General features: G+C 46.9%; 2 protein-coding genes across 2 annotated transcripts; both read right to left on the minus strand.

The window, feature by feature from the left end:
* Window positions 1-2,016: 2,016 nt before the first annotated feature.
* On the minus strand, window positions 2,017-10,380 carry TNFRSF18 (TNF receptor superfamily member 18). Its single transcript, XM_058855439.1, has 6 exons — window positions 9,967-10,380; window positions 8,102-8,236; window positions 7,399-7,486; window positions 6,038-6,126; window positions 4,560-4,700; window positions 2,017-3,814 (listed from the first exon to the last, which is right to left on the minus strand). Exons 1-6 carry the CDS (start codon window positions 10,112-10,114, stop codon window positions 3,660-3,662), a joined length of 756 nt encoding a protein of 251 aa, XP_058711422.1. The 5' UTR covers window positions 10,115-10,380; the 3' UTR covers window positions 2,017-3,659.
* A 4,869-nt stretch (window positions 10,381-15,249) lies between these two features.
* On the minus strand, window positions 15,250-25,663 carry TNFRSF4 (TNF receptor superfamily member 4). Its single transcript, XM_058854998.1, has 7 exons — window positions 25,023-25,663; window positions 22,917-23,039; window positions 20,452-20,550; window positions 19,428-19,494; window positions 18,548-18,795; window positions 17,402-17,527; window positions 15,250-16,614 (listed from the first exon to the last, which is right to left on the minus strand). The coding sequence occupies exons 1-7, from the start codon at window positions 25,168-25,170 to the stop codon at window positions 16,544-16,546; spliced, it is 882 nt and encodes a 293-aa protein (XP_058710981.1). The 5' UTR covers window positions 25,171-25,663; the 3' UTR covers window positions 15,250-16,543.
* Window positions 25,664-25,858: the final 195 nt, after the last annotated feature.

The raw sequence follows: 25,858 nt of genomic DNA on the forward strand, positions 1-25,858 counted from the left end.
TGGGGTCACACAGGGTCCCAAAGTGTCCCCTGGGGTCACACAGGGTCCCCTCAGTGTCCCCTGGGGTCACACAGGGTCCCAAAGTGTCCCCTGGGGTCCCAAAGGGTCCCCAAAGTGTCCTCTGAGGTCTCAAAATGTCCCTTTGATGTCCCCTGGGGTCCCAGTGTCCTCTCATTGTCCCCTGGGGTCACACAGGGTCCCAAAGTGTCCCCCGGGGTCCTAAAATGTCCCCTCAGTGTCCCCTCAATGTCCCCTCGTGTCCCAAGGGTCCCCTCAGTGTCCCCCGGACTCCCAAGGGATAAAACAGATTTAAAATAAAAGCCAATAAATAATAAAATATAAAATAATAAAATAATTATTTGCTATAAATTATTTACTTATTATTTATGCTTAAAAAGTTAATAAAAAACATACTAATATATAATATATATAATATATGTAATATAAATAGATATCTAATATAATTAAGTATATATTTTATATATAAAATATATAAATATATAAAAATATATAAATATATAAAACAGATGTAATCTATATATAAATATAAATACTCTGTTTATCTATAGATTATATCTATATATTGATTACGTATAACATATATAATATAAATAAATATATATCTAATATAAATAAGTATACATTTTATATATAAATATATAAAATATATATAATCTAAATAAATATATCTAATATAAATAAAAATATAAATATATAAAATATATATAATATATAAATACACATATAATATAAATAAATATAACATATATATGTTATATTTAACATATATATATTAAATATAACATATTAAATATAACGTATTAAATATAACATATATATATATAACATATATATATAATCTATATATATATAAATGTAAATAATCTATGTATATATAGATTATACATATTATATATATTATATATGTAGATTATATCTATATATAGATTATATATAATATATGTAAGTATACATTTTACATATAAATATATAAAATATATCTAATATAAATAAATATATATTATATAAACAAATGTATAAAGTATATAAAAATCTATTAAAAATGTAAAAATATAACTAATATATATTATATAAAATAATAAATTATAATAAATTATAATTTAATGATATATAGTAATATAATAAATTAAATAATATTTAATAATAACAGTAACCGTAATATATATAAATATTTTCTATACATAAATAAATACCATTATAATATTCTAATAACAATAAAAGTGGCTTTGTGCCATTTTTAACCGAGGCTCCACAGGGATCAAATTCCCTCCCGAGCTCCGGGCTGGGGCCTGGACAAATCCCAGTGGGATTGGAGCTCTTGGAATTCCGCTCATGGAAGATCCCATAGACCACAAACGGGAGGGAAAAGCTCCGGAAAACTCCGGGAATTCTCTGAGCTCAGAGAGGGCGCGGGACAAACCCTGCCCATGGACCCCGGCCGGGGAAAGGCTTTGGAAAGAGCACCCGAACCCCGGGAATTGGGGATTCTGCTCCCAATCCCAACATTCCGGAGTCCTGGAAAACCCTGCAGGACCTGAACGGCTTTGGAATGAAGAGGGGGATGGAGGATCCTTTTCCTTTTTCCTTTTCTTCTTTCCTTTTTCCTTCCCATCCCTTTTCCCCCTTTTCCTTTTTCCCCCTTCCCCCATTTTTTCTTCCCCTTTTTTCCCTTCCCCCCCTTCTCCCCCCTTTTCCCTTCCCTTCCCTTCCCTTCCCTTCCCTTCCCTTCCCTTCCCTTCCCTTCCCTTCCCTTCCCTTCCCTTCCCTTCCCTTCCCTTCCCTTCCCTTCCCTTCCCTTCCCTTCCCTTCCCTTCCCTTCCCTTCCCTTCCCTTCCCTTCCCTTCCCTTCCCCCCATTTTCTCTTCCCCTTTCTTTCCCTTTTCCCCCCTTTTTCCCTTTTCCTTTCCCCTTTCCCCCCAGTTTGCAGGAAGCAGAATTTTTAAGGACAAAACTGAATTTTAAAGCATCCAAATCATTAATTCCTGACCCAGAGGATTCACAAATTCCTCTCCTTTATTCCTCGATTCCAGAGCAGAGCGGAGCAGGTGGGGGACGGGCAGGAAATGTGGGAAAAGCCAGGAAATGTGGGAAAAGTCCAGCACAAATCCAGGGAATTATCCAGGAGATATTGGTCAGTCTTGAATTCCCTCCCCTCTCTGGCTGTTCCCTCTGGAATTTGCTTTTCCAGGAGCTCCCTCTGCTGCCACTCAGCTTCCAAAGGGTTGGGAAAAGGGGAAAACAAAGCCGGGGTTTGGATGGAATTTTGGGGCTTTTGTTGGGATCTTGTTCCCATTCCTGTATCCGGATCCTCTTCTCCTGGAGGGAGGAATTTGAATTCCAGCCCCAAAAATGGGATTTTTTCCTTGGCCAGGTTTTCCAGGGTGGCTCCATCCTCTCCAGGATTGGGATAAAAATCCAAAGGGGAGAAGGCTCAGCTTCCTCGGGATAATTTGGGAATGACGCTGGAGGTGAAAGCCAAAGAAAATCCAAATCCCAAAAGCAAAAAAAGTTTTGCTAAAAGGAGTTTTCCTTTGGAATTTCCCGAGTTTTTCTTTGGAATTTCCCAGATTTTCCCAGGGAACCTGAAACTTCCCAGCCCAGCTTTTGGGGCCTCTGTTCCTGCAGGAATTCCCAGCTGTGATCCCAACCCCAAATCCAGGGAAACAGCAGCACCTGCTGGAACTCCCCGGGAACCTCTGGAATCTCCCAGGGTGGGATTTCTCCCGGATTTCCGATCCAACCCTGCCCCTTTCCAGTGGGAAGCCGTTCCCATTGTCCTGTCCCTCCATCCCTTATCCCAATCCTGCTCCAGGAGAACATTCCCAGATTTCCCAGCCGGGCTCTCTGGAGTTGATCCAAAATCCAAGGATCATCCAGGAGAGCTTTAAATCCATGTGCACGGATTGAAACCCCCTGAAATCCCAGGAATTTCCATGGATTTCCACTGAATAACCACCAAAGACATGAGAAACTCATTCTGGATTATCCCTAATTAACTCTAATGATCCATAATGATTCATAATTTTCGACACAGATGTCGGCATCTCAAAATCTGCTGGAATTCATCATAAAATAATGGAATATCCTAAGTGGGAAGGGTCCCACAAGGATCAGAAATCCCAAAATCCCACTTGAGAGCGTTTTCCAGGATTTTTTTCCCATTCCCTCCATTTTTCTGGAGCTCTGACCATTCCCTGCATGAGCTTCACTCGCCCTTTTCCCAATTTTCCTTGGAAGAACCTGCACAGGAAAATCCCTGGCAGCACAGCAGGAGCTTCCCGAGGGAATCTTTGGGTGGGAACAGGAATGGGATTGGGAGAGGCTGGAATGAGGTTGGGAATGAAGAATCGGGAAAGCCGAGGGAAAACCAGGAGACGCGGCCACTATTCCCGATCCTGGAAATCCGGGATATCCCAGGAAATCCCACTGATCTCCTCCTGAATCAACACCAGCCTGAATCAGCAGGATTTTATCCCTAAATTCCCATTTTTTTGGGAAAAACAAAGCCAAACTTGCCCTAAATCCACTCCTTTTCCTACAGAGAAACGATGCTTCACACCCCATCCCATTCCCGCTTTTTTGTTTTTTTGGGAAGCCTGGCTCGGCCCCGCATTCCCGGTGATCCCGGGAGGGATCCGTTAGCTGAGCTCGCTGTAGATTTTCAGGGAGAGGATGGAAAGCTTTTCCTCGGCCGTTTTGTCCCCGCGCTCCTCCTCTGGGAATTGGATGCTGTGGGATTCCTCCCCGTGGAGCGGGAGCTGCGGCAGCGCCCGCGGGAAGTTGTGTCCTGGATCTGCGGTGGGAACAAGGAAAAAGCTCATCCAGGAATTCCAGAAACTCCCATCAGGCTGCCCAGCCCCTTTGCCGGGTTGTGGGATCAGGGAATTATGGAATGGGATGGATTGGAAGGGATTTTGGGATGATCCCATCTGTGGGCGGGGACATTTCCTGCTACCCCAAGGACAATTCCAGGGATCCAGGGGTGGCTGGAGCTTCTCTGGGGAATCCATTCCAGGGCCTTCCCACTGTCCCAGCCAGGAATTCCATCCCAAAATTCCATCAAACCCTCCCTTTTGTTTGGAGCGTTGGCCTGGATGATCAGTGATTTCAGGACCCTGCCCCAAATCCCAGAGGAAATCCGGATTTATCCCAATTCCACTCCCTTTATCCCTGCTGGAACTCCCAGAGATTCTCCCACCTCCAGCTGGGGATTTTTTGTTGCGGGATCAGGGAATTCTAGAATGGGATGGATTGGAAGGGATTTGGGATGATCCCATTCCATCCCATCCATGGGCAGGGACATTTCCCACTATTCTGGGGCACTCCAAGGACAATTCCTGGGATCCAGGGGCCAAGCTGTGCCAGGGCCTTCCCACCCTCCCGGGGTCCAAAATCCCATCCCACCCTGCCCTGGGTCAGGAATGTTGTCCTGGATCACCGGCGATTCTGGGAATCTGCCCCAAATCCCAGAGGAAATCCGGATTTATCCCTCTAATTCCATCCTCTGATCCCGTGCGGGAGCTCCGGAGATCCCTCACCTCCGGGCGGGAATGTTTTATCCCGGCGGAGGCTCCAGATGCAGAAGTGCAGCAGGAATGTGAGCAGGACCAGCACGAACACGGCCGCGGCCGCCAGGACGGCCAGGACAGAGCCAGAGGAGAATTCCAGGGGAATCCGAGCTGCAGTGAACAGGATTCCATTAAAAATTCAGGAATTCTGGGACTGGATTGTGTTCAAGGGGAGGGGGATTTTCCAAGGACGTTTAGGGATTGATTTAGGGGCTCTGTGGGAAAGGGGGAAGGGGGGAGAAGCTCTGAGGTGAGGGGGAAAGGAAATTGTGGGATGGGATGGGAATAGGGGGAAAGAGAATCACGGAATGGGGTGGGAATAGGGGGAAAGGGAATTGCAGAATGGGGTGGGAATAGGGGGAAAGGGAATTGTGGGATGGGATGGGAATAGGGGGAAAGGGAATTGTGGGATGGGATGGGAATAGGGGGAAAGGGAATCATGGAATGGGGTGGGAATAGGGGGAAAGGGAATTGTGGGATGGGATGGGAATAGGGGGAAAGGGAATCACAGAATGGGATGGGAATAGGGGGAAAGGGAATTGTGGGATGTGATGGGAATAGGGGGAAAGGGAATCACGGAATGGGATGGGAATAGGGGGAAAGGGAATTGTGGGATGGGATGGGAATAGGGGGAAAGGGAATTGCAGAATGGGGTGGGAATAGGGGGAAAGGGAATTGTGGGATGGGATGGGAATAGGGGGAAAGGGAATCACGGAATGGGATGGGAATAGGGGGAAAGGGAATTGTGGGATGGGATGGGAATAGGGGGAAAGGGAATTGTGGGATGGGATGGGATGGGAATAGGGGGAAAGGAAGGGGGGAAAAGGGAAAGGGAAAAAAGGAGGAGAAGGAGGAAAAGGAGGAAAGGGAAAAGGAAAAGGAAAGAGGAAATGGGATGAAGAAGAGGAAAGGGAAGATGGAAAGGAAAGCAGAAAAGGAAAAAAGAGGGAAGAGGGAGAGGGAAGGGAACAGGAAATGGGAAAGGAAGGGAAAGGGAAGAGGAAGATGAAACAGAAAAGAGAAAAAGGAAAAGGAAAGACCTGGGAGACACCAATTCCCAGGAGAAGTGGGCAAAGCCTGTCCCCAGCCATTCCCATCCTCAGATCCAGGAAAAACCCTGGAATGCCGCTGGGGGCTCAGCCACCACTTGGGAGGGACCCAAGGACATTTTTCCTAAGAAAAGCAGGAAAAGAGCCAGAGCAGCTCAGTGGGAATTGATGAATCCCCACCCAAACGTGCCCTGGCCGGGGATTCTCTCCATGTTTTTTCATGGACAGCACTTTGAGGACAGAATCTTCGCCAGGCCAACAGTTAATTAATGCCATCTCAATTAATACCAATAATAATATCCATTTTTATGGAACAGCAGCAGTTTTCCACAAGGATTTCCAGGCTGGGAAGCTGTGGGAAAGCAGGGAAAGGGAATTTTCCCCAGGAATTCTTGGCACCTGGCTCCAGGGCTCTGACAGGTAAGCTGCACACGGAGTTGTGGGTGCTGTTCCCTGCTCGGAGCATGACGAACCCGCTGCTCTCACAGCTGGAAAAACAATGGGAATTTGGGATTTAGGATATTCCCGCTTTTCCTTCGGCCCTCTCTTCCCCCCACCCGCTCTTCCCAAGGTTTTGGCCCCTCTTGGAGCAGCACAGTGGAAGTTTGGGCTCTTTCCCCAGCCTGGGTTTGTGCCCATCTGTTTTCCCATGGATTTCCCTGTCTAGAATAATTTCTCCAGGATCTTAAGCTTGACTTTCAGCGAGTTTAGGCTTGGAGTTGGGCTTAAGCTCTGCCTTGAGACTAAGACAAGAAAGGCCAGATCCTGCTTAATTAAAAAACTCATCAAAATTAATCTCAGGAAGATTGTCTGGGATTCAATTGGATTTTTTAATGTCAGTATTGAACATCTTCATTGATCTTTAAATAGTAATTGATATTATATTATTGTTGTTGTTATTAATAATAATTATTATTACTATTAATATCATGTTCTTATTTTTATTCCTAATTTCAAAGGAGGAAATAAAAAAAAACTATTATTATTATTATTTTCAAATAAGGAGAATATCAATAAACCCCTACTCAGTCCATTCTTATTCTTATCCTTATTATTCCATTTTTTCTATTTATATATTTATGTATAAATCTATATATTCATATATTTACTTATATATATAAAGTTTATATATATATTTATATTTATATAGTTATATACAAATATATATATTTTATAATAATATAATACTTAACATAATATCTAATATATTTTAAATTATTAATTATGAAATATGTAATTATAATAATACTATAAAATTAAATCTGGACACAATAGTTAATAATTAATTATATTATTAAATGTATAATATTTAATATAATATTTATATAAATTTCTATTTTAACAAGCAGTATGAACAGTTACCTGTTATTCATGACTCGTTATTGGTTATTAATGGTTATTGATGGTCATTATTAGTTATTAATGGTTATTAATGGTTATTATTGGTTATTGATGGCTATTGATGGCTATTGATGGCTATTATTGGTTATTGATGGTTATCGATGGTTATTGATGGCTATTGATGGCTATTGATGGCTATTATTGGTTATTGATGGTTATTGATGGTTATTGATGGTTATTGATGGCTATTATTGGTTATTGATGGTTATTGATGGTTATTGATGGCTATTGATGGTTATTATTGGTTATTGATGGCTATTATTGGTTATTGATGGTTATTGATGGTTATTGATGGTTATTATTGGTTATTGATGGTTATTAATGATTATTAATGGTTATTGATGGTTATTGATCCCTACTCAGTCCAGTTGCGGCACCAGCTGTTCCTGCTGCTGGAATAGCTCCCGTTCCGGCAGGGCTCGCACCCGAACTGGAAATTCACTGTTCCTGCAGGGAAAAGGGACAGGAATCAGCAGAATCCCAAATTCCGGGACAGCCTGCACAGGGACAGCCAGTCCCAGTCCCAGTCCCATTCCCAGTCCCAGTCCCAATCCTGCTGGGATCCCATCCCAGCTCACACCGCGGCAGCTCCCGGCAGAACTGGCAGGGCCTGTCCCATCCCCTTCCCCATCCCCAACCCCATTCCCAATCCCATTCCTATTCCCATTCCCAATCCCATTCCCATTCCCAGGTTACCGATCCTGCTGGGCTCCCGTCCCAGCTCACACCAAGGCAGCTCCCGGCAGAACTGGCAGGGCCTGTCCCATTCCCATTCCCGATCCCGATCCCATTCCCGATCCCATTCCCATGTTACCGATCCTGCTGGGCTCCCATCCCGGCTCACACTGCGGCAGTTCCCGGCAGAACTGGCAGGGCCTGTCCCATTCCCATTCCCATTCCCGATCCCGATCCCATTCCCGATCCCATTCCCAGGTTACCGATCCTGCTGGGCTCCCATCCCGGCTCACACTGTGGCAGTTCCCGGCAGAACTGGCAGGGCCTGTCCCATTCCCATTCCCATTCCCGATCCCGATCCCATTCCCGATCCCATTCCCATGTTACCGATCCTGCTGGGCTCCCATCCCGGCTCACACCGCGGCAGTTCCCGGCAGAACTGGCAGGCCTCGTCGGCGCAGCCGTAGCCTTGGGGACATTTGCAGTCGGGGTCCGGCGCCGCCTCGCAGGGCTCGGGGTTTCCTGCGGGAAGGAAAGGGTTAAAGGCCACAGTTCCCATTCCCGTGGGGAAAAGGCTGGGAAAAGGGAGAGCCGGGAGCTGCTGCTTCCACCCTGCTGTGGGTGGGTGAGGAGCTGACACGGGGGGGGCTCTGGAGCAAAGGGATCCCAAAAATCCTCCCTCCCATCCCAGGGAAAGAGACTTTTCCTGGGAAAATGGGATCCCAAAAATCCTCCCTCCCATCCCAGGGAAAGAGACTTTTCCTGGGAAAATGGGATCCCAAAAATCCTCCCTCCCATCCCGGGGAAAGAGACTTTTCCTGGGAAAATGGGATCCCAAAAATCCTCCCTCCCATCCCGGGGAAAGAGACTTTTCCTGGGAAAATGGGATCCCAAAAATCCTCCCTCCCATCCTGGGGAAAGAGACTTTTCCTGGGAAAATGGGATCCCAAAAATCCTCCCTCCCATCCCAGGGAAAGAGAGAGCCCCTACCTGGAACTGTTACCCACAGTTATACACACTAGACACAGTTTACACACAATTTACACACAATTACCCCATTTACACACACTTTACACATAATTACACACATTTACCCCATTTACACTCATTTTACACACAATTACCCCATTTACACACACTTTATACACACTTTACACACATTTTACACACAATTACACACATTTACCCCCGTTTCCACACACTCCACACACAATTACAATTACACACACTTTACACACATTTACCCCAAATTACTCCCAATTACACACACATTTACCCCCATTTACACACAATTACCCCTAATTACACACACTTTACACACACATTTACCCCCATTTACACACAATTACACACACTTTACACACATTTACCCCCCATTACTCCAAATTATACACACATTTACCCCCATTTACACACACTTTACACACATTTACACACATTTACCCCCAATAACACACAATTACACACACTTTACACGCATTTACACACATTTACTCCCAATAACACACAATTACACACACTTTACACACATTTACTCCCAATAACACACAATTACCCCAAATTACACACACTTTACACATTTTACACACAATTACACACATTTACCCCCAATAAGACACAATTACCCCTAATTACACACACTTTACATATATTTACCCCCATTTACCCCAATTTCCACACACTTTACACGCAATTACACACACTTTACACACACTTTACATACATTTACCCCCATTACTCCAAATTTCACACACATTTACCCTCAATTACACACATGTACCCCCATTTACACACTTTACACACAACTACCCCCAATAACACACAGCTACCCCCAATTACACACACTTTCCACACAATTACACACAATTACACACACTTCACACACATTTACACACATTTACCCCCAATTACACACACTTCACACACATTTTACACACACTTTACACACATTTTACACATATTTTACACACATTTACCCCCAATTACACACACTTTACACACATTTACCCCCAATTACACACACTTTACACACTTTTACACACACTTTACACATATTTACCCCCAATTACATACATTTTACACACATTTACCCCAAATTACACACACTTTACACACACTTACACAGACTTTACACACATTTACCCCCAATAACACACAACTACCCACAATTACACACACTTTACACACACTTTACACACAATAACATACAATAACCCCCAATTACACACCCTTTCCCCCGTTTCCAGGCTCACCTGGCTCCCAGCTGCAGTGGGGGCAGCACTTGGTGCCGCCGCCCCAGCCCAGCCTGAGCCGCCCGTCCTGGCAGTGCCCGGCCCGGCCCGGCCGTGCCCAGAGCCCGGCCAGCAGCGCCAGCAGCAGCCACAGCCACCCACAGCGCATGGCCACCGGCCACTGCTGGGGCTGGGAATGTCACTGCTGTGTCCTGGGAATGTCACCACTGTGTCCTGGGAATGTCACTGCTGTGTCCTGGGAATGTCACCGCTGTGTCCTGGGAATGTCACTGTGTCCTGGGAATGTCACTGCTGTGTCCTGGGAATGTCACTGCTGTGTCCTGGGAATGTCACTGTGTCCTGGGAATGTCACTGCTGTGTCCTGGGAATGTCACCGCTGTGTCCTGGGAATGTCACCGCTGTGTACTGGCACTGTCACCGCTGTGTCCTGGCACTGTCACCGTGGTGTCCTGGCAGTGTCACCGTGGTGTCCTGGCAGTGTCACCGCTGGGGCCTGGCGCTGTCACCGTGTCCTGGAAATGCCACCCCTGGGGCCTGGCAGTGTCACTGTGTCCTGGGAATGTCACCGCTGGGGCCTGGCACTGTCACCACTGTATCCTGGCAGTGTCACTGTGGTGTCCTGGCAGTGTCACCGTGTGCTGGTACTGTCACCGCTGTATCCTGGCAGTGTCACCGCTGTGTCCTGGCAGTGTCACCGTGGTGTCCCGGCAGTGTCACCGCTGTGTCCTGGCAGTGTCACCGTGGTGTCCCGGCAGTGTCACTGCTGTGTCCTGGCAGTGTCACCGTGGTGTCCTGGCAGTGTCACCGCTGTATCCTGGCAGTGTCACCGTGGTGTCCCGGCAGTGTCACCGCTGTGTCCTGGCAGTGTCACCGTGGTGTCCCGGCAGTGTCACCGCTGTGTCCTGGCAGTGTCACCGTGGTGTCCCGGCAGTGTCACTGCTGTGTCCTGGCAGTGTCACCGTGGTGTCCCGGCAGTGTCACCGCTGTGTCCTGGCAGTGTCACCGCTGTGTCCTGGCAGTGTCACCGCTGTGTCCTGGTGGTGCCACCCCAGCCTGGCAGTGCCACCGCCTCGCTGTCCCCACACTGTCCCCTCCGCCGAGGTGGCACCGGGGTTTTTGTGGCCCAGCTCTTCCTGCTTTTCTGGGGGCGGGGAGAAGCTCTGGGCTCAGCTGGAGCCGGGGCGGGGAAAGGGCTGGCCCCAAACAAATGGGATTTGGGAAGGGTTAAAGGGGGGCACTCCAGGGATGGAGCAGCCATAAATCCCCTGGGAATTCCATCCCAGCCCCTCCCCACCCTCACATCCAAGAATTCCTTCCCGATATCCCATCTGAACCCCCTCTCTGCCAGTGAGGACAGTCCCTGTGTCCTGGCACTCCAGCCCTTGGGAATGTTCCCTCTCCATCCTTCCAGCAGCTCCTTCAGGCCCATTTCGGTCACTCCAAAGCTTCTCCGGGCTGAACATTCCCAACTCTCCCAGCGCTTCTGCTCCTAATGACTTTAGAAATAGGAATTTAGGAATTCCCAAATGAATTTAGAAACCCCTCAAGGTTTTAACCACCAGGATGCAATGTACGCTGAGCTCATCCCTTCCTCCATGGATCCATAGATCCAGCATCCATTTATCTATCATCCATCCATGGATCCATCATCCATCCATGGATGCAGCATCCATCCATCCATCACCCATCCATCCTGAAAATCCATCCCAACCTCCTCCTGAGAACCTTTCCCTAACCCCATCCCAACCATTCCCTAAAACCCATCCCTATCTTTCCCCACCCCATCCAAACTTTCCCCATTCCCATCCCATCTTCGCTAACCCCATCCCATCCCATCCCATCCCATCCCATCCCATCCCATGGATCCCATCCCATGGATCCCATCCCATCCCATGGATCCCATCCCATCCCATGGATCCCATCCCCTCCCATGGATCCCCTCCCATCCCATGGATCCCATCCCATGGATCCCATCCCATGGATCCCATTCCCTGGCGCTGCCGTTTGCCCCACATCAGGATTTTCTTGATTTCTCTTTTTTTTTGGCTGTTGGGGATTTTTCTCTTTGTTCTTTGCGTGGTTTTACCCTTCGAGGCGCCGGGGCCCCATCAGGTGACGGAAGTTTCCATCACTCTCCGACCAGAACCGTTCCGGAGCTCCGGAGTCAGCAGCGACCTTTCGGATTTATCGGATCCATCGCGTTTATCTCCCGTTCTCATCTCGGGGCTTTCTCAGCAGCTCCGGCTGTGGCTGCTGACGTTTCAGCGCCGCGGCCCCAAAGGCACAGCTCGCTTCCCACCCCGAAAAAACTCCTCCCCACGGAAAGATTCCCCATCTTTGGGCTCCCAAAGCAGCGACTCCATGAGGAAAATCCTAAAAAATTGGACATTCCCCCAGGAATCTGCAGTTAAATCCATCAGAATTCCAGGATCCTTCATGAAAAGTCAATGCAGTCCATGGGAGGATTCCTCTCTTTGGGATCCAAAAGTGGTGACTCCACAAGGAAAATCCCAAGAAATCAGACAGTCCCAGAAACCTGGAGTGAAATCCTCATCCCAAATCCATCAAAATTCTGGGATCCTTTCCAAAAAACCACTCAATGCACTCCATGGGAAGATTCCGAAATCCCTTCTTTGGGATCCGAAAGTGGTGACTCCACAAGGAAAATCCCAAGAAATTGGACATTCCCAGAAACCCCAAATCCACCAAAACCCCGGGATCCTTCCCAAAAATCCCACTGATCACAGGCCTGCCTTCCCCTGTGAAAAATTCCTCTTTTTTGCTTCTGAATTTGGCAACTCCACAAGGAAAATCCTAAAAAAAAAAAATCTGTAGTTCTCCCAGGAACCTGGAGTTAAATCCATCAGAACCCCGGGATCCTCCCAAAAAACCCCACCCAGCCTTCCCCTGTGAAAAATTCCCCTTTTTTGCTTCCAAAAGTGGTGACTCCGTGAGGAAAATCACAAGAAATCGGACAGTCACAGAAATCTGGAGTGAAATCCTCACCCCAAATCCACCAAAATTCCGGGATCCTTCCCAAAAACCGCACTGATCACACCCCTGCTTTCCCCTAGGAAAAATTCATCTCTCAGGGCAAATTCCACCCATAAATTCAAAAAGAATTTTTGGAAAAGAGGGAAAAACATCAGGGATTTTGTCCCTTTCCCACACCCTGGGGTACCAAAACCTGCAAGAGTGGGATTTGGGAAAAAATCCGTGGATTCTTGGAGCATTGTCCATGAAAACAGATGGGAATATCCTCATCCAGAGGAACGTTCCAAGGAACATTTGAGGAATTTGGGGCTTGGAGCCAGAGAGGAGTTGGGCTCTGGACAGGATAAGGAGAAATGGCCTCAGATGGTGCCAGGGGAGCTCCACGTGGGATTGCCTCGTGGAAAAAGGGATCAAACCTCGGAAAAGGGGGGAATTCCCATCCAGGGAATGCCTGGATGTGGCACTCGGGGTGAGGATCATTCCCAGGTTGGACCCTGATCCTGCAGAGCTTTTCCAACCCAAAGAATTCCTGGGAATTCCTCTGCCCACATTCCCCCCGCTTCCTTTCCGCCCGGCAAACGACGGAATTTCGGAGAAAACCGAAGGAAACCACTCCCAAAAAAAGAAGGAAACCACCCCAAAACCCCAAAGGAAATCACCGCGAGGAGCGTCAGCGCTTCTGGAACCTTCCCCACCTCCCCTGCCCCGGCCGGGTGCTGCCAGCGCTCCCCACAGCGCTTCCGCTGTCTCCGGGCTCCGATGGGCCACAACGGGGAGCCCCGGCTGCCACTGCCCCACAGGGATCGCTGCCAGCATGGCAGGGATTAGGCCTGGCTTAGAGCCCCGGCCAGGCCCGGCTCAGAGCCCCGGCCAGGCCCGGCTCAGAGCCCCGGCCAGGCCCGGCTCAGAGCCCCGGCCAGGCCCGGCTCAGAGCAGCACCAAAGCCCAGCTCAGAGCCCCAGCCAGGCCCGGCTCTGGGAGGATTTTCACCCCACACTCTGGAATTTCCATTCCCTCATTCTGGAATTTCCATTCCCACACCCTGGGTTTTTTATCCTCACGCTGCAAAATTTCCATTCCCACACTCTGGAATTTTTGTCCCCACAGCACAGAATTTCCATTTGCACACCCTGGAATTTCCATTCCCAGATTGTGGAATTTTTATCCCCACACTGTGGAATTTTCCTTCCCACCCCATGGAATTTTCCTCTCCGGAGGGCCCTTTGATCCCTGCAGAACATGCTCACTTCTCATTTTTCCAGGTGGATTTTAAAAATGACGAAGTTCAGATCATTCCTGGGAAACCTGGAAATGTGGATCCATCCCAGCTTCCCTTGGGGGAAGAACCTTTCCCAAAAACCCATCCCAGCCTTTCCCAAAAACCCATCCCAGCCACCTTCTGGAAGGACCTTTCCTTCTTTGGAAAGAACCTTTCCCAAAAACCATCCCAGCCTTTCCTGAAAAACCATCCCAGCCTTTCCCAAAAACTCATCCCAACTTCCCTCTTTCCCAAAAATCCATCCCAGCCACCTTCTGGAAAGACCTTTCCTTCTTTGGGAAGAACCTTTCCCTAAAATCCATCCCATCCTCCCTCTTCCCCAAAACCCCATCCCAGCCCTTCCTTGAAATCCATCCCAGCCTTTCCCTAAAACCCATCCCAACTTCCCTCTGTCCCGAAATTCCATCCCAACCTTTCCCAAAACTCCTTCCCAGGCTTTCCCAAAAATCCATTTCAACCTCTCCCAAAAATCCATCTCAACCTTTCCCTAAAACCCATCCCAGCCTTTCCCTAAACCCCATCCCAGCCTTTCCCTAAAATTGATCCCAACCTCTCCCAAAAATCCATCTCAACCTTTCCCTAAACCCATCCCAGCCTTTCCCAAAACCCCATCCCAGCCTTTCCCTAAACCCCATCCCAGTCTTTCCCTAAAATTGATCCCAACCTCTCCCAAAAATCCATCTCAACCTTTCCCTAAAACCCATCCCAGCCTTTCCCAAAACCCCATCCCAACCTTCCCTAAAGCCCTATCCCAGCCTTTCCCTAAACCCCATCCCAGTCTTTCCCTAAAATTGATCCCAACCTCTCCCAAAAATCCATCTCAACCTTTCCCTAAAACCCATCCCAGCCTTTCCCAAAACCCCATCCCAACCTTCCCTAAAGCCCTATCCCAGCCTTTCCCTAAACCCCATCCCAGCCTTTCCCTAAAATTGATCCCAGCCTTTCCCATCCCATCTTCCCAAATTTCCGTCCCAACTTCCCAAAACCCCATCCCAACCTTTCCCAGAAATCTCCCCCTCCCTCCCTGGCCGTCCCGGCTCCCGCAGGAGTTTTCCCACCTTTCCCCGGCCACACCGGGATCGCTTTTCCAAACTTTTATTCCCAGATTCCCATAGACGATACAAACGTTCTTATACACGGTATAAACCCCGGATATGTATGACATATACAATTCCCAAATATTCCAAATCCATGGATTTGAACACCTCCGCTATCCCCATTCCCAGCTGGAATTTCTGGGATATTCTCGGTGCCGTTTGGGTAAAATTCCCGGTTTTTGCCGAGTTTCTGAGGGAAAATCCCTCCCAAATGAGAAAAAATTCCATTTTTCCCTGGATTTCCACGGAAATCTTTGAAATTCAGCCAAAGGAATCTTTGGGCTCCTCCCAAACCTTCCAGAGGTTGGGAAAAATCCCAAAAAAACCAAATTTGTGGCAAATGAAGCAGACAATGAAAAGTCATTTTGGGAAGTGTGGGAGGAGCTGCCACCAAATCCTGATTGTCCCAAAATCTGGGAATTTCAGACCTTTAAAGGAATAAAAATCATTTTTTTCCATAAAATTTGGGTGGATTTTAAGCCTTTAAAGGAATAAAATTCGTTTCTTTCCACAAAACATGAGGAGATTTTAAACATTAAAAAAAAATAAATCCTATTTTTCATAAAATTTGGGTGGATTTCAAAACTTTAAAGAAGGAAAATTCATTTTTTCCATGAAATATGAGAGGATTTTAAACCTTTAAAGGAATAAAATTCATTTTTCCATTAAATTTGAGAGGATTTGAAACCTTTAAAGGAATAAAATTCATTTTTTTTTTCATGAAATGAGAGAATTTTAAATCTTTAAAGGAGTAAAATTCCTTTTTTCCATCAAATCTGGGGCATTTGAAGTGCCCAGCCCAAGATTTCTGCAGCTCTGGGCCCCAAGCTGAGCCCAGGTTTAGGCAGCACGAGCTGGGCTCAAATCCAACCCCAAAATCCCAGGATTGGGTTGAGAATTCCCATTTTCCCCTCAGCAGGAGCATCCAAGGATTTTCTCTTCCCAGAGCTGTCCCGGGTTTCACCTGCTCCAGGATTTCCATGATTTCCCAGCTGGGAATTCCAGCAGAAATTCATCCCCAGAACATTTTCAGGGATCTGAGCAAGGATTCGCCCAAAAAGGGGGGAAAATTCCCCCCAGAATTCCCTCGGGAATTCTCCCGAATTCCCAAGGGAGATGCTGAGTTAATGGAAGGGTTCAAGGGGCCTCCAGTTAACTCCTGAGGAATTCCCGGGCTCCGAGAGGCCGGGAAGGGCCAGGAACGGGATCAGTTCTTGGTGAGGCTGGAATTGGGATCCAGGTGCTCCTCCTGGACGGGAATCCGGCAGCTCCTCTCCTCTGGAAAACAGGGAATTGTGCCGGGAATCAGCGCCGAGGGAGGAAGCAGGAAGGGCCTGGGGGTTCTGGGGCCGGCTTTGGCTTTCCAGGGAATGTCCAAGGCCGGGATCAGGGAGAATGCACCGGGATATTCCCTGGGAACGGGACAGGAGGCAGCTGCCGCTCAATCCCAGCTTTAGGCTTGGTTTTGCCACTGAATCCAAATTTTAGGCTCAGTTTTATCACTCAATCTCGGTTTTGGGCTCCATTTTGCCACTGAATCCAAATTTTACACTCAGTTTTGCTGCTCAATCCCAGCTTTAGGCTTGGTTTTTCCACTCAATCCCAGTTTTAGGCTCAGTTTTGCCACTGAATCCAAATTTTAGGATCAGTTTTGTCACTCAATACCCGTTTTAGGCTCAGTTTTGCCACTGAATGCCGGTTTTAGAGCTCAGCTCTTCTCAGCCAGACCTTCCCAAGTTTGCAGGGGAATTCAGGGCATTCCAATTCCATGGAGGCAAAAATAAAATCCCCATTTTACTTTTGGAATTTGCCTCTGGATCCTGCCAGGAAGAGAATTCCTGGCCTAAAATTGGGAAATTCAGGGATTAAGGTGAGGAAGGAGATTCCTCTCCATGAAGGAATGAAAATCTGGGATGCTGAGCTTTTAATCAGGACTAAACCTGGATCAACCTCTGGAATTCCCTGCATTCCTAATTAATTCTTTTCTTAATTACCACATTCCAAACAGGGGCTTCGGGTTTTTTCCTGTTTTTTTTTTAATCCCATAAAAACAAAGGGAACTCACTGTGCTGGATGCTCCTCCCAGGCCCATTCCTGGTTTTTCTCCGGGCTGCCTGGATGAGCAGGAGCAGGATGGAAGTTCCGCTCACCATCAGCAGGACCAGGCACAGCAGGAACAGGGACAAAGAACCTGGAATTAGAAAGGAAAAATTCCCTAAAAAAATAAAAAATTCCTGGTTTTGTTTGGAGCTCCCAGAGTGTTGCAGATTCCAGAGGGAGAATCCAGAACTCTGGAAATGGAGAGATCCAGCTGCCAGGGAAATGTGGGATTCTGGAATGCTGTGGGAAATCGAGGAACAGCTTCAGAAAAAGCAGGATTTGATTTTCCAGGAAAGCAGTTTTACATGGACACCAAGCAGCTGGAAATTGCAAATCCCAGAAAGTTTTGTGAAATCCAGGTCTGGCCTCTGAGAAATTGGGAATTCCCTTCCAAGGAAAGCAGATCCACATGGAAATCCCTGCCCAGCTGGAAATGTGGGATCCGGGAAAGGTCAGAAACAGGAAAAGCTTTGGGAAAAATGGGAATTCCCTTCCCAGGAAAGCAGCTCCAGGTGGGAACCAAGTAGCCAGAAAAGTGGGATCCTGGAATGCTGTGGGAAATGCAGGAATGGCTTCGGAAAAGGTGGGAATTCAGTTCCCAGGAACGCAGCTGCAGCTGGAAATGTGGAATCCTGGGATTGGTGTGAATCCAGGAATGGCCTTCCTGGGAAAGCAGCTCCAGATGGAAATGTGGGATCCCGAGAGGTTTTGAGGAAAAGGCTCCAGAGAAAATGGGATTTCATCTCCCAGGAAAGCAGTTTTACATGGAAAACAAGCAGCTGGGAATGTGGAATTCTGAAAGGGTTTGTGGAAAAGGCTACAGAGAAAGTGGGAATTCAGCTCCCAGAGTCCAGAAATCTGGAATTCTGTGGCTCACTGAAAGGTTGTGTAAACAACAGGAAGGAATTCTGGAAAAACGGGATTTCAGCTCCCAGGAAAGCAGCTCCAGGTGGGAACCAAGCAGCTGGAAATGGGGGATCCTGGAATGCTGTGGGAAATAGAGAAAAAGCTTTGAAAAAAGCGGGAATTCCCTTCCTGGGAAAGCAGCTGCAGCTGGAAATGTGGGATCCTGGAACTGGTGTGAATCCAGGAATTCCCTCCCCAGCCTTACCCCAGCCGGGCTCCGCGGGGCCGCCGGGATCCCGACAAACCGTGGGAATCCCCCTGGGACCGGACGTGTTGGAGCTGCTCTCCGGGAATGCCGTGGGAACAGAATCCCTGTTTTCCAGGAACGCCGTGGGAATGGGATCCCTGTTTTCCAGGAATCCTGTGGGAATGGGATCCAGGCCAGGGCTGCTGCACAGGGCATCGTCCGTTGCTGAGCCAGCTCGGAGCGTGCTCTTCCCAAAAAAGCTGCAGCTGGAAAAGGAATCCCCGAGGGTTTTCCAACAGCTCCCAAATCCCACCCACACAACGATCCCAAACCTTCTTTTATCCCTGCAAATTCAGCATTTCCCATCCCTACATCCCCCGGGAATGATTCCATTGATCCAAGGAATCGCTGGGAAAAACCAGCCTGGGATTTTCCCAGAGCTGATTCTGACACGGGAATTTTTTGCTCCCAAAAAAATATCCAAAAGTTTTTTTTAAAAGGGTGGGAAATCCTTAAAAATCCTTTGGGGATTTTCAAATTCCCAAAGGATGGGATTCAGGGGAACTTAAATCCGGGTTTATTCTGATTTATTTCTCCAGATTTGGGCTTTTCCTGGAAAAATTAAACCTCCAGAGCTGCTCTGAGCACATTGCCCCTAAAAAGGGATTTTTTTCACATAAAAGGGGATTTTTTCCTCCAAAAAATAACTTTTTCCTCCAGAAAGGATTTTTTCCCCAAAAAGGATTCTTTCCCCCACAAAAAGAATTCTTTTCCCTCCAGAAGGGGACTTTTTCCCCAAAAAAAAAGGATTTTTTCCCCCCCAAAAAAGGACTTTTCCCCCCAAAATCATGATTTTTCCCCCCATAAAAGGGATTTTTCCCCAGAAAGGGATCCCTACTTGGTCCAAGGCTGGCAGTTCTCGTTCCCTCCTCTGGAGAAAGTCCCTTCAGGACATCGGGAGCACTCTGGGAAAAACAGGATCAAAAGGCTGTGTCTGAGCTCAGCATTACCCAGGATTCTGGATTCCAGCAGTTACCCAGGGATCTTACAATTCCAGCCAGGAATTCCACAGGGATTTTTTACCCCCTTGTGTGGAGCCCTCAGCAAAGGCTGAGCAACTTTTCCAGTGGGAATTCCCATATGGGAGGCCGGATTTGGGAAGGCTGCACATCCCAGAATTCCAAAGGGAATTCCAGCTGGCACATCCCAGACTCACCCCTTCATAAGAAATTCTCAATCCCAACTCACCCCTTCCCAAGGGATTCCTGATCCCAACTCTTCCCAAGGGAATTCCTGAGGAATTCCTGATCCCAACTCTTCCCAAGGGAATTCCCAATCCCAACTCACCCCTTCCCAAGGAATTCCCAATCCCAATTCTTCCCCATCCCCACTCACCACTGCCCTCAGGAATCCCAGCAGTCACAAATCCCACTCAGCACTGGCGGATGGAAATTCCCAATCCCAGCTCACCCCTTCATAAGGAATTCCCTATCCCAACTTCCTGAGGGTTTCCATCCCCACTCACTGCTCCCCTCCGAAGTCCCGGTGGATGCGAACCCCATCCAGCACTGGCAGATGGGAATTCCTGATCCCCACCCTCAGGATTCCCGAGGATTCCCCACTCCCTGCTGCCCTCAGGGCTCCCGACCCTGTCAGATGGGAATTCCCGAGGATTCCCGATCCCCACCCACCGCTGCCCTCAGGATTCCTGAGAATTCCCCACTCACCGCTCCCCTCAGGATTCCTGAGAATTCTCCACTCACCGCTCCCCTCAGGATTCCCGCTGATCCCGATCCCCACTCACCGCTCCCCTCAGGATTCCTGAGAATTCCCCACTCACCCCTTCCCTCAGGATTTCCGCTGATCCCGATCCCCACTCACCCCTTCCCTCAGGATTCCCGCCGATCCCGATCCCCACTCACCGCTGCCCTCAGGATTCCCGCTGGGCGCGAACCCCGCCCTGCACTGGCAGCGCCGGTCCGAGCTCCTCTCGCACGGCTTCACCTCCTCACTGCCCCTCCCTGGCACGGCACACACCCGCAATTAACAACAGCTCATTAATTAACTGCAGGAACTCAGCTGCAGAAATTCATGATTAACTGCAGAAATTCATTAATTAACTGCAGGAATTCATTAATTAACTGCAGGAATTCATTAATTAACTGCAGGAATTCAGTATTTAACTGCCCGAATTCAGTATTTAACTGCAGGAATTCATTAATTAACTGCAGGAATTCATTAATTAACTGCAGGAATTCAGTATTTAACTGCCCGAATTCAGTATTTAACTGCAGGAATTCATTAATTAACTGCAGAAATTCATAATTAACTGCAGAAATTCATTAATTAACTGCAGAAATTCATTAATTAACTGCAGGAATTCAGTATTTAACTGCAGGAATTCAGTAATTGACTGCAGGAATTCATAATTAACTGCAGGAATTCATTAATTAGCTGCAGGAATTCAGTAATTAACTGCAGAAATCCATTAATTAACTGCAGAAATTCATTAATCAACTGCAGGAATTCATTAATTAACTGCAGGAATTCAGTAATTGACTGCAGGAATTCATAATTAACTGCAGGAATTCATTAATTAGCTGCAGGAATTCAGTAATTAACTGCAGAAATTCACTAATTATCAGCAACAATTTATTAACAGTAACCATTAATTAATTAAGAACAACAATTAATTAATTAACAGCAACAACTCATTAATTAACAGCAACAATTAGCTCCTCAGGGGTTTTTCTGTATGTAGAAACTGCAGAATTCAGCAATATAACAATTAATAATTTAACAATTTACCAACTGAATAATTTCATTTGAGGACAGGCCAAAGGCTGCTCCACAATCACAACTCAGGTGGGATCAGCCAAAAAAGCACCAAAAAGGGACTTTTATCCCCCCCAAAAAGTGGGGTTTTTTTCCCCAAAAAATGATTTTCCCCCCCAAATTTCCTCCAAAAATGGATTTTTTCCCCCAAAAGGGACTTTTCCCCAAAATCGGCCCAAAAAGGGACTATTTTCCTCAAAAATACCCCAACGAAACAAATTTTTCCCTCAAAAATGGCACAAGAGAGGATATTTTCCCCCAAAAAAAAGCAATTTTCCCCTCCAAAAAGGGATTTTTCCTCCAAAATGCCCCAAAAAGTGGGGTTTTTCCCCCCAAAAAATGATTTCACCCCCCCAAATTTCCTCCAAAAAATGGATTTTTCCCCCCAAAAGGGACTTTTCCCCAAAATCGGCCCAAAAAGGGACTATTTTCCTCAAAAATACCCCAACGAAACAAATTTTTCCCTCAAAAATGGCACAAGAGAGGACATTTTCCCCCCAAAAAAAGCAATTTTCCCCTCCAAAAAGGGAATTTTCCTCCAAAATGCCCCAAAAAAGGGGTTTTTTTACCCCAAATGAGATTTTTTTTCCCTCAGAAATGTCCCATAAAAGGCATTTTTTCCTCAAGAAAGGTAGTTTCTCCTCCAAAAGGGATTATTTTCCCCCCAAAATCGGATTTTTTCCCCAAAATGCCTCAAAAATGGATTTTCTCTCCCCAGAAAGTGATCTTCCCCTCCAAAAGGCTTTTTTCCCTCAAAAATGGGATTTTCTTCTCCCAAAATGCCCCAAAAAGGGACTTGTTTCCCCCAAAATGGATTTTTTTTTCCATCAAAAAGGGATTTTTTCCCCCCAGAAAGGGCTTTTTTCCCTTAGAAATGGGATTTTATTCCCTCAAAAATGTGATTTTTTTTCCCCAAAAAAGGATTTTTTTCACCCAAAATGCCCCAAAAAGGGATTTATTTCCCCCCCAAAGGTATTTATTCCCCCAAAAAGGAATGTATCCCCCCGAAGGGATTTATTCCCCCCAAAAAGGGATTTATTCCCCCCAAAAGGATTTATTCCCCCCAGAAGGGATGTATTCCCTCAAGAAGGGATGTATTCCCCCAAGGAGGGGTTTATTCCCCAGAAGGGATTTATCTCCCCGGAAGGGATTCATTCCCCCAAGAAGGGATTCATTCCCCCAAGAAGGGATTTATTCCTCCAAGAAGGGATTTATTCCTCCAAGAAGGGATTTATTTCCCCCCCGAAGGGATTTATTCCCCCAAGAAGGGATTTATTTCCCCTCAGAAGGGATTTATTTCCCCCCAGAATGGATTTATTTCCCCCCAGAAGGGATTTATTTCCCTCCCCCCGAGGGGATTTATCCCCCCAAGAAGGGATTTATTCCCCCCAAAGGGATTTATTTCCCCAGAAGGGATTTTTTCCCCAAAAAAGGGATTTACCCCCCCCAAAGGGATTTATCCCCTCCGAAGGGATTTATCCCCTCCGAAGGGATTTATCCCCCTCGAAGGGATTTTTGCCCCCGAAGGATTTCCCGCCGGTGCGGCACTCACAGGTCTGGCAGACGGTGCAGCTGCGGCAGAAGCCGTGGTGGTGCTGAGAGCTGAAGTAGCCGTCCTGGCACGGCGAGCACTCGGTGTCGGCCCAGGCCGTGCAGCGCCGCCGCATCCTCTGCCCTGGAACACCCAAACCGGGACTCACTGCGGTAAATCCCGCATTTCCTCCCTTGGGAACGCATCGGGATCGGCTGGGATCGTGAGGGGGAAAATCCTGAATTTCCTTTGGGAACAGATCGGGATCGTGAGGGGGAAAATCCTGAATTTCCTTTGGGAACAGATCGGGATCGTGAGGGGAAAATCCTGAATTTCCTTTGGGAACAGATCGGGATCGGCTGGGATCGTGAGGGGAAAAATCCTGAATTTCCTTCGGGAACAGATCGGGATTGGTTGGGATCGTGAGGGGAAAATCCTGAATTTCCTTTGGGAACAAATCAGGATTCAGTGGGGTCATAAGGAGAAAAATCCTGAATTTCATCCTTTGGGATCCTGGTATGGGTGTTGGCCCTTCCCCTAAGAAACATCCCAAAAATCTGGATTCAGTGGGATTGTGAGGGGGAAATCCTGAATTTCCTTTGGGAGCAAATCAGGATTGGCTGGGATCGTGAGAAAATCCTGAATTTTATCCTTTGAGATCAAATTGGGATTCAGTGGGATCGAGAGGAGAAAAATCCTGAATTTCATCCTTTGGGAACAAATCGGGAGTGGCTGGAGTTGTGAGGGGAAAAATCCTGAAATTCATCCTTTGGGAACAAATCAGGATTCACTGGGATCGTGAAGGGAAAAATCCTGAATTCCATCCTTTGGGATCAGTGTGTCCTGGCATGAGTATTGGCTCTTTCCCCTAAGAAACACCCCAAAAATCTGGATTCAGTGGGATTGTGAGGGGGAAATCCTGAATTTCCTTTGGCAACAAATCGGGATTGGCTGGGATCATGAGGGGGAAAATCCTGGATTTCATCCTTTGGGAACAAATGGTGCCCAGAATTTGGCAGTTCTTGGTTTTTATTTAGGAGAAAAATTCCTGGAAATTTGGGCCGGGCAAAAAATCAACACGAAATGGAGCACCTGAAAAGAACTGGAGAGGGCTGGATATGGAGAAAATGCCTCAAAATTTTTTCTTACTGCATCCCAAATTTCCCTTCCCAAGCCACCTTTTCCTCCAGTTCAGTGTGAGGGAAAAGGTTTAGGACAGACCTAGGACTGACCTCCAGCCTAGGACTGGTTTTAGGACAGGTCCTGCCTTCCCTCACCAGCCAAATCCCACAAATCAGCCCTAAAAAATTCAGAAATGCCCCAAATCTTTCTCCCAGTGGATCCCAAATATTCTTTCTCAAGAGAGTGAGGGGAAAAGGTTTAGGAAATTCTCCTGACTGAGGCATTTAGGAAGCAAAAAGAGATCAAAAAAAGTTAAAAACTACTCTCAAAAAGGAGGATTTTCTCATTTTTTTCTGGTCTAAAAATGATTTTTATCAGTCTAAAAAGTAGACATGGGTATTGCACTCAGAAAAAATTATATATTACACTTTAATTAAGCTTTTAATTTTAATTAATTAGGTATTGCGCTAAGAAAAAATATACTAAAAATAGATTTACACTAAAAGTAGGTATTACACTAAGAAAAACACAGACATTACTAAGTTAGATATTCCACTAAAAGATAGGTATTAACTAATAAAAAATACGTATTATAACTAAAAACAGTAGGAAAAAAAATCGATTTTGCACTAAAAAATAAACACTAAGAAAAAAAAAATATATTCCACTAAGAAAAAGTTAGATACTCCATTAAAAATAGGTATTTCAGTAAAAAATAGATATTCCGCTAAGAAAAAATTAGATGTGTCTTCTTCTTAAGAAAAAACCCCAGAAATGCCACTAAAAAATAGGTACTGCACTAGAAAATAGATATTCAACTAGGAAAAAAAGTAGAAATTCCACTAAAAATAGGTATTTTACTAGGAAAAAATAGAAATTCCACTAAAAAACAGGTATTTCACTAAGGAAATATTAGGAATTCTACTAAAAAATAGATATTCCACTAGGAAAAAATTCGCTGTTCCCCCGAAGCCCGGCTCTCCCAGCCCCGCGGCGGGCACTCACCGGGGGGGCAGTCGCTGCAGCATTTATCATGGAAGCGGTATTGGTGCTCCTGGCATTCCAAACTCAGGGAACCGGGAATGGGCACGGCCAGGAGCCAGCAGAGAGCGGGAAAATTCCAAGGAATCCTTGGAAGCGCCTTTCCCGCCATTTCCCTCAGGGCGCCGCTCCCCTCAGGGCGCCGCTCCCCTCAGGGCACCGTTCCCCTCAGGGGCGGCTCCGGGCGGGGACAGCTGAGGGAAATTCCCGCTTTCTCCACGCCCCTTCCCGCTCCCGCTCCGGGGTTTAGCGGCAGGAAGAAGAAATGCTGAGCTTGAGGTTTTGAAGGGGTAAAAGGAGCCCTCGAGGGAGGGGAATCCCGTTGGGAATGGCTGAAGAAGGGATGGAGGGAGGAGCGCTGTGGGACTGGCCTGGCTGCGGTGTGGAAATAGCGGGAATTAGGGAATTGAACTTTCCTGACCGCTGGAGTTGGAAGCGGGAGCTCAGTTTTAGGTGTTGAGGTTCTAGGAGAGGCTCCTGGCACCACTGAATCCATAAAATAGTGGGAATTAAGGAATTTCGTTTTCCAGCCTATTGGAATTGGGTCCAACATCTCAATTTTAGGTGTTCCAGCTGCCTGGAATTCCAGCTTTACCATCACTGACTCCAGAAAACACTGGGAATTTGGGAATTTCCTAATTCCAGCCTACTGGAATTGGATCCAGGATTACATTTTAGGTGGTCCAGTTCTAGGACAGCTCCCTGGAATTGCAGCTGTGCCTGCACTGAGTCCAGGAAATAACGGGAAATTAATTTTCCAGTCTATTGGAATTGGGTCCAGCATCTCAATTTTAGGTGTT

This window comes from Poecile atricapillus, chromosome 22, assembly GCF_030490865.1.
Source record: "Poecile atricapillus isolate bPoeAtr1 chromosome 22, bPoeAtr1.hap1, whole genome shotgun sequence".
NCBI lineage: Eukaryota > Metazoa > Chordata > Aves > Passeriformes > Paridae > Poecile > Poecile atricapillus.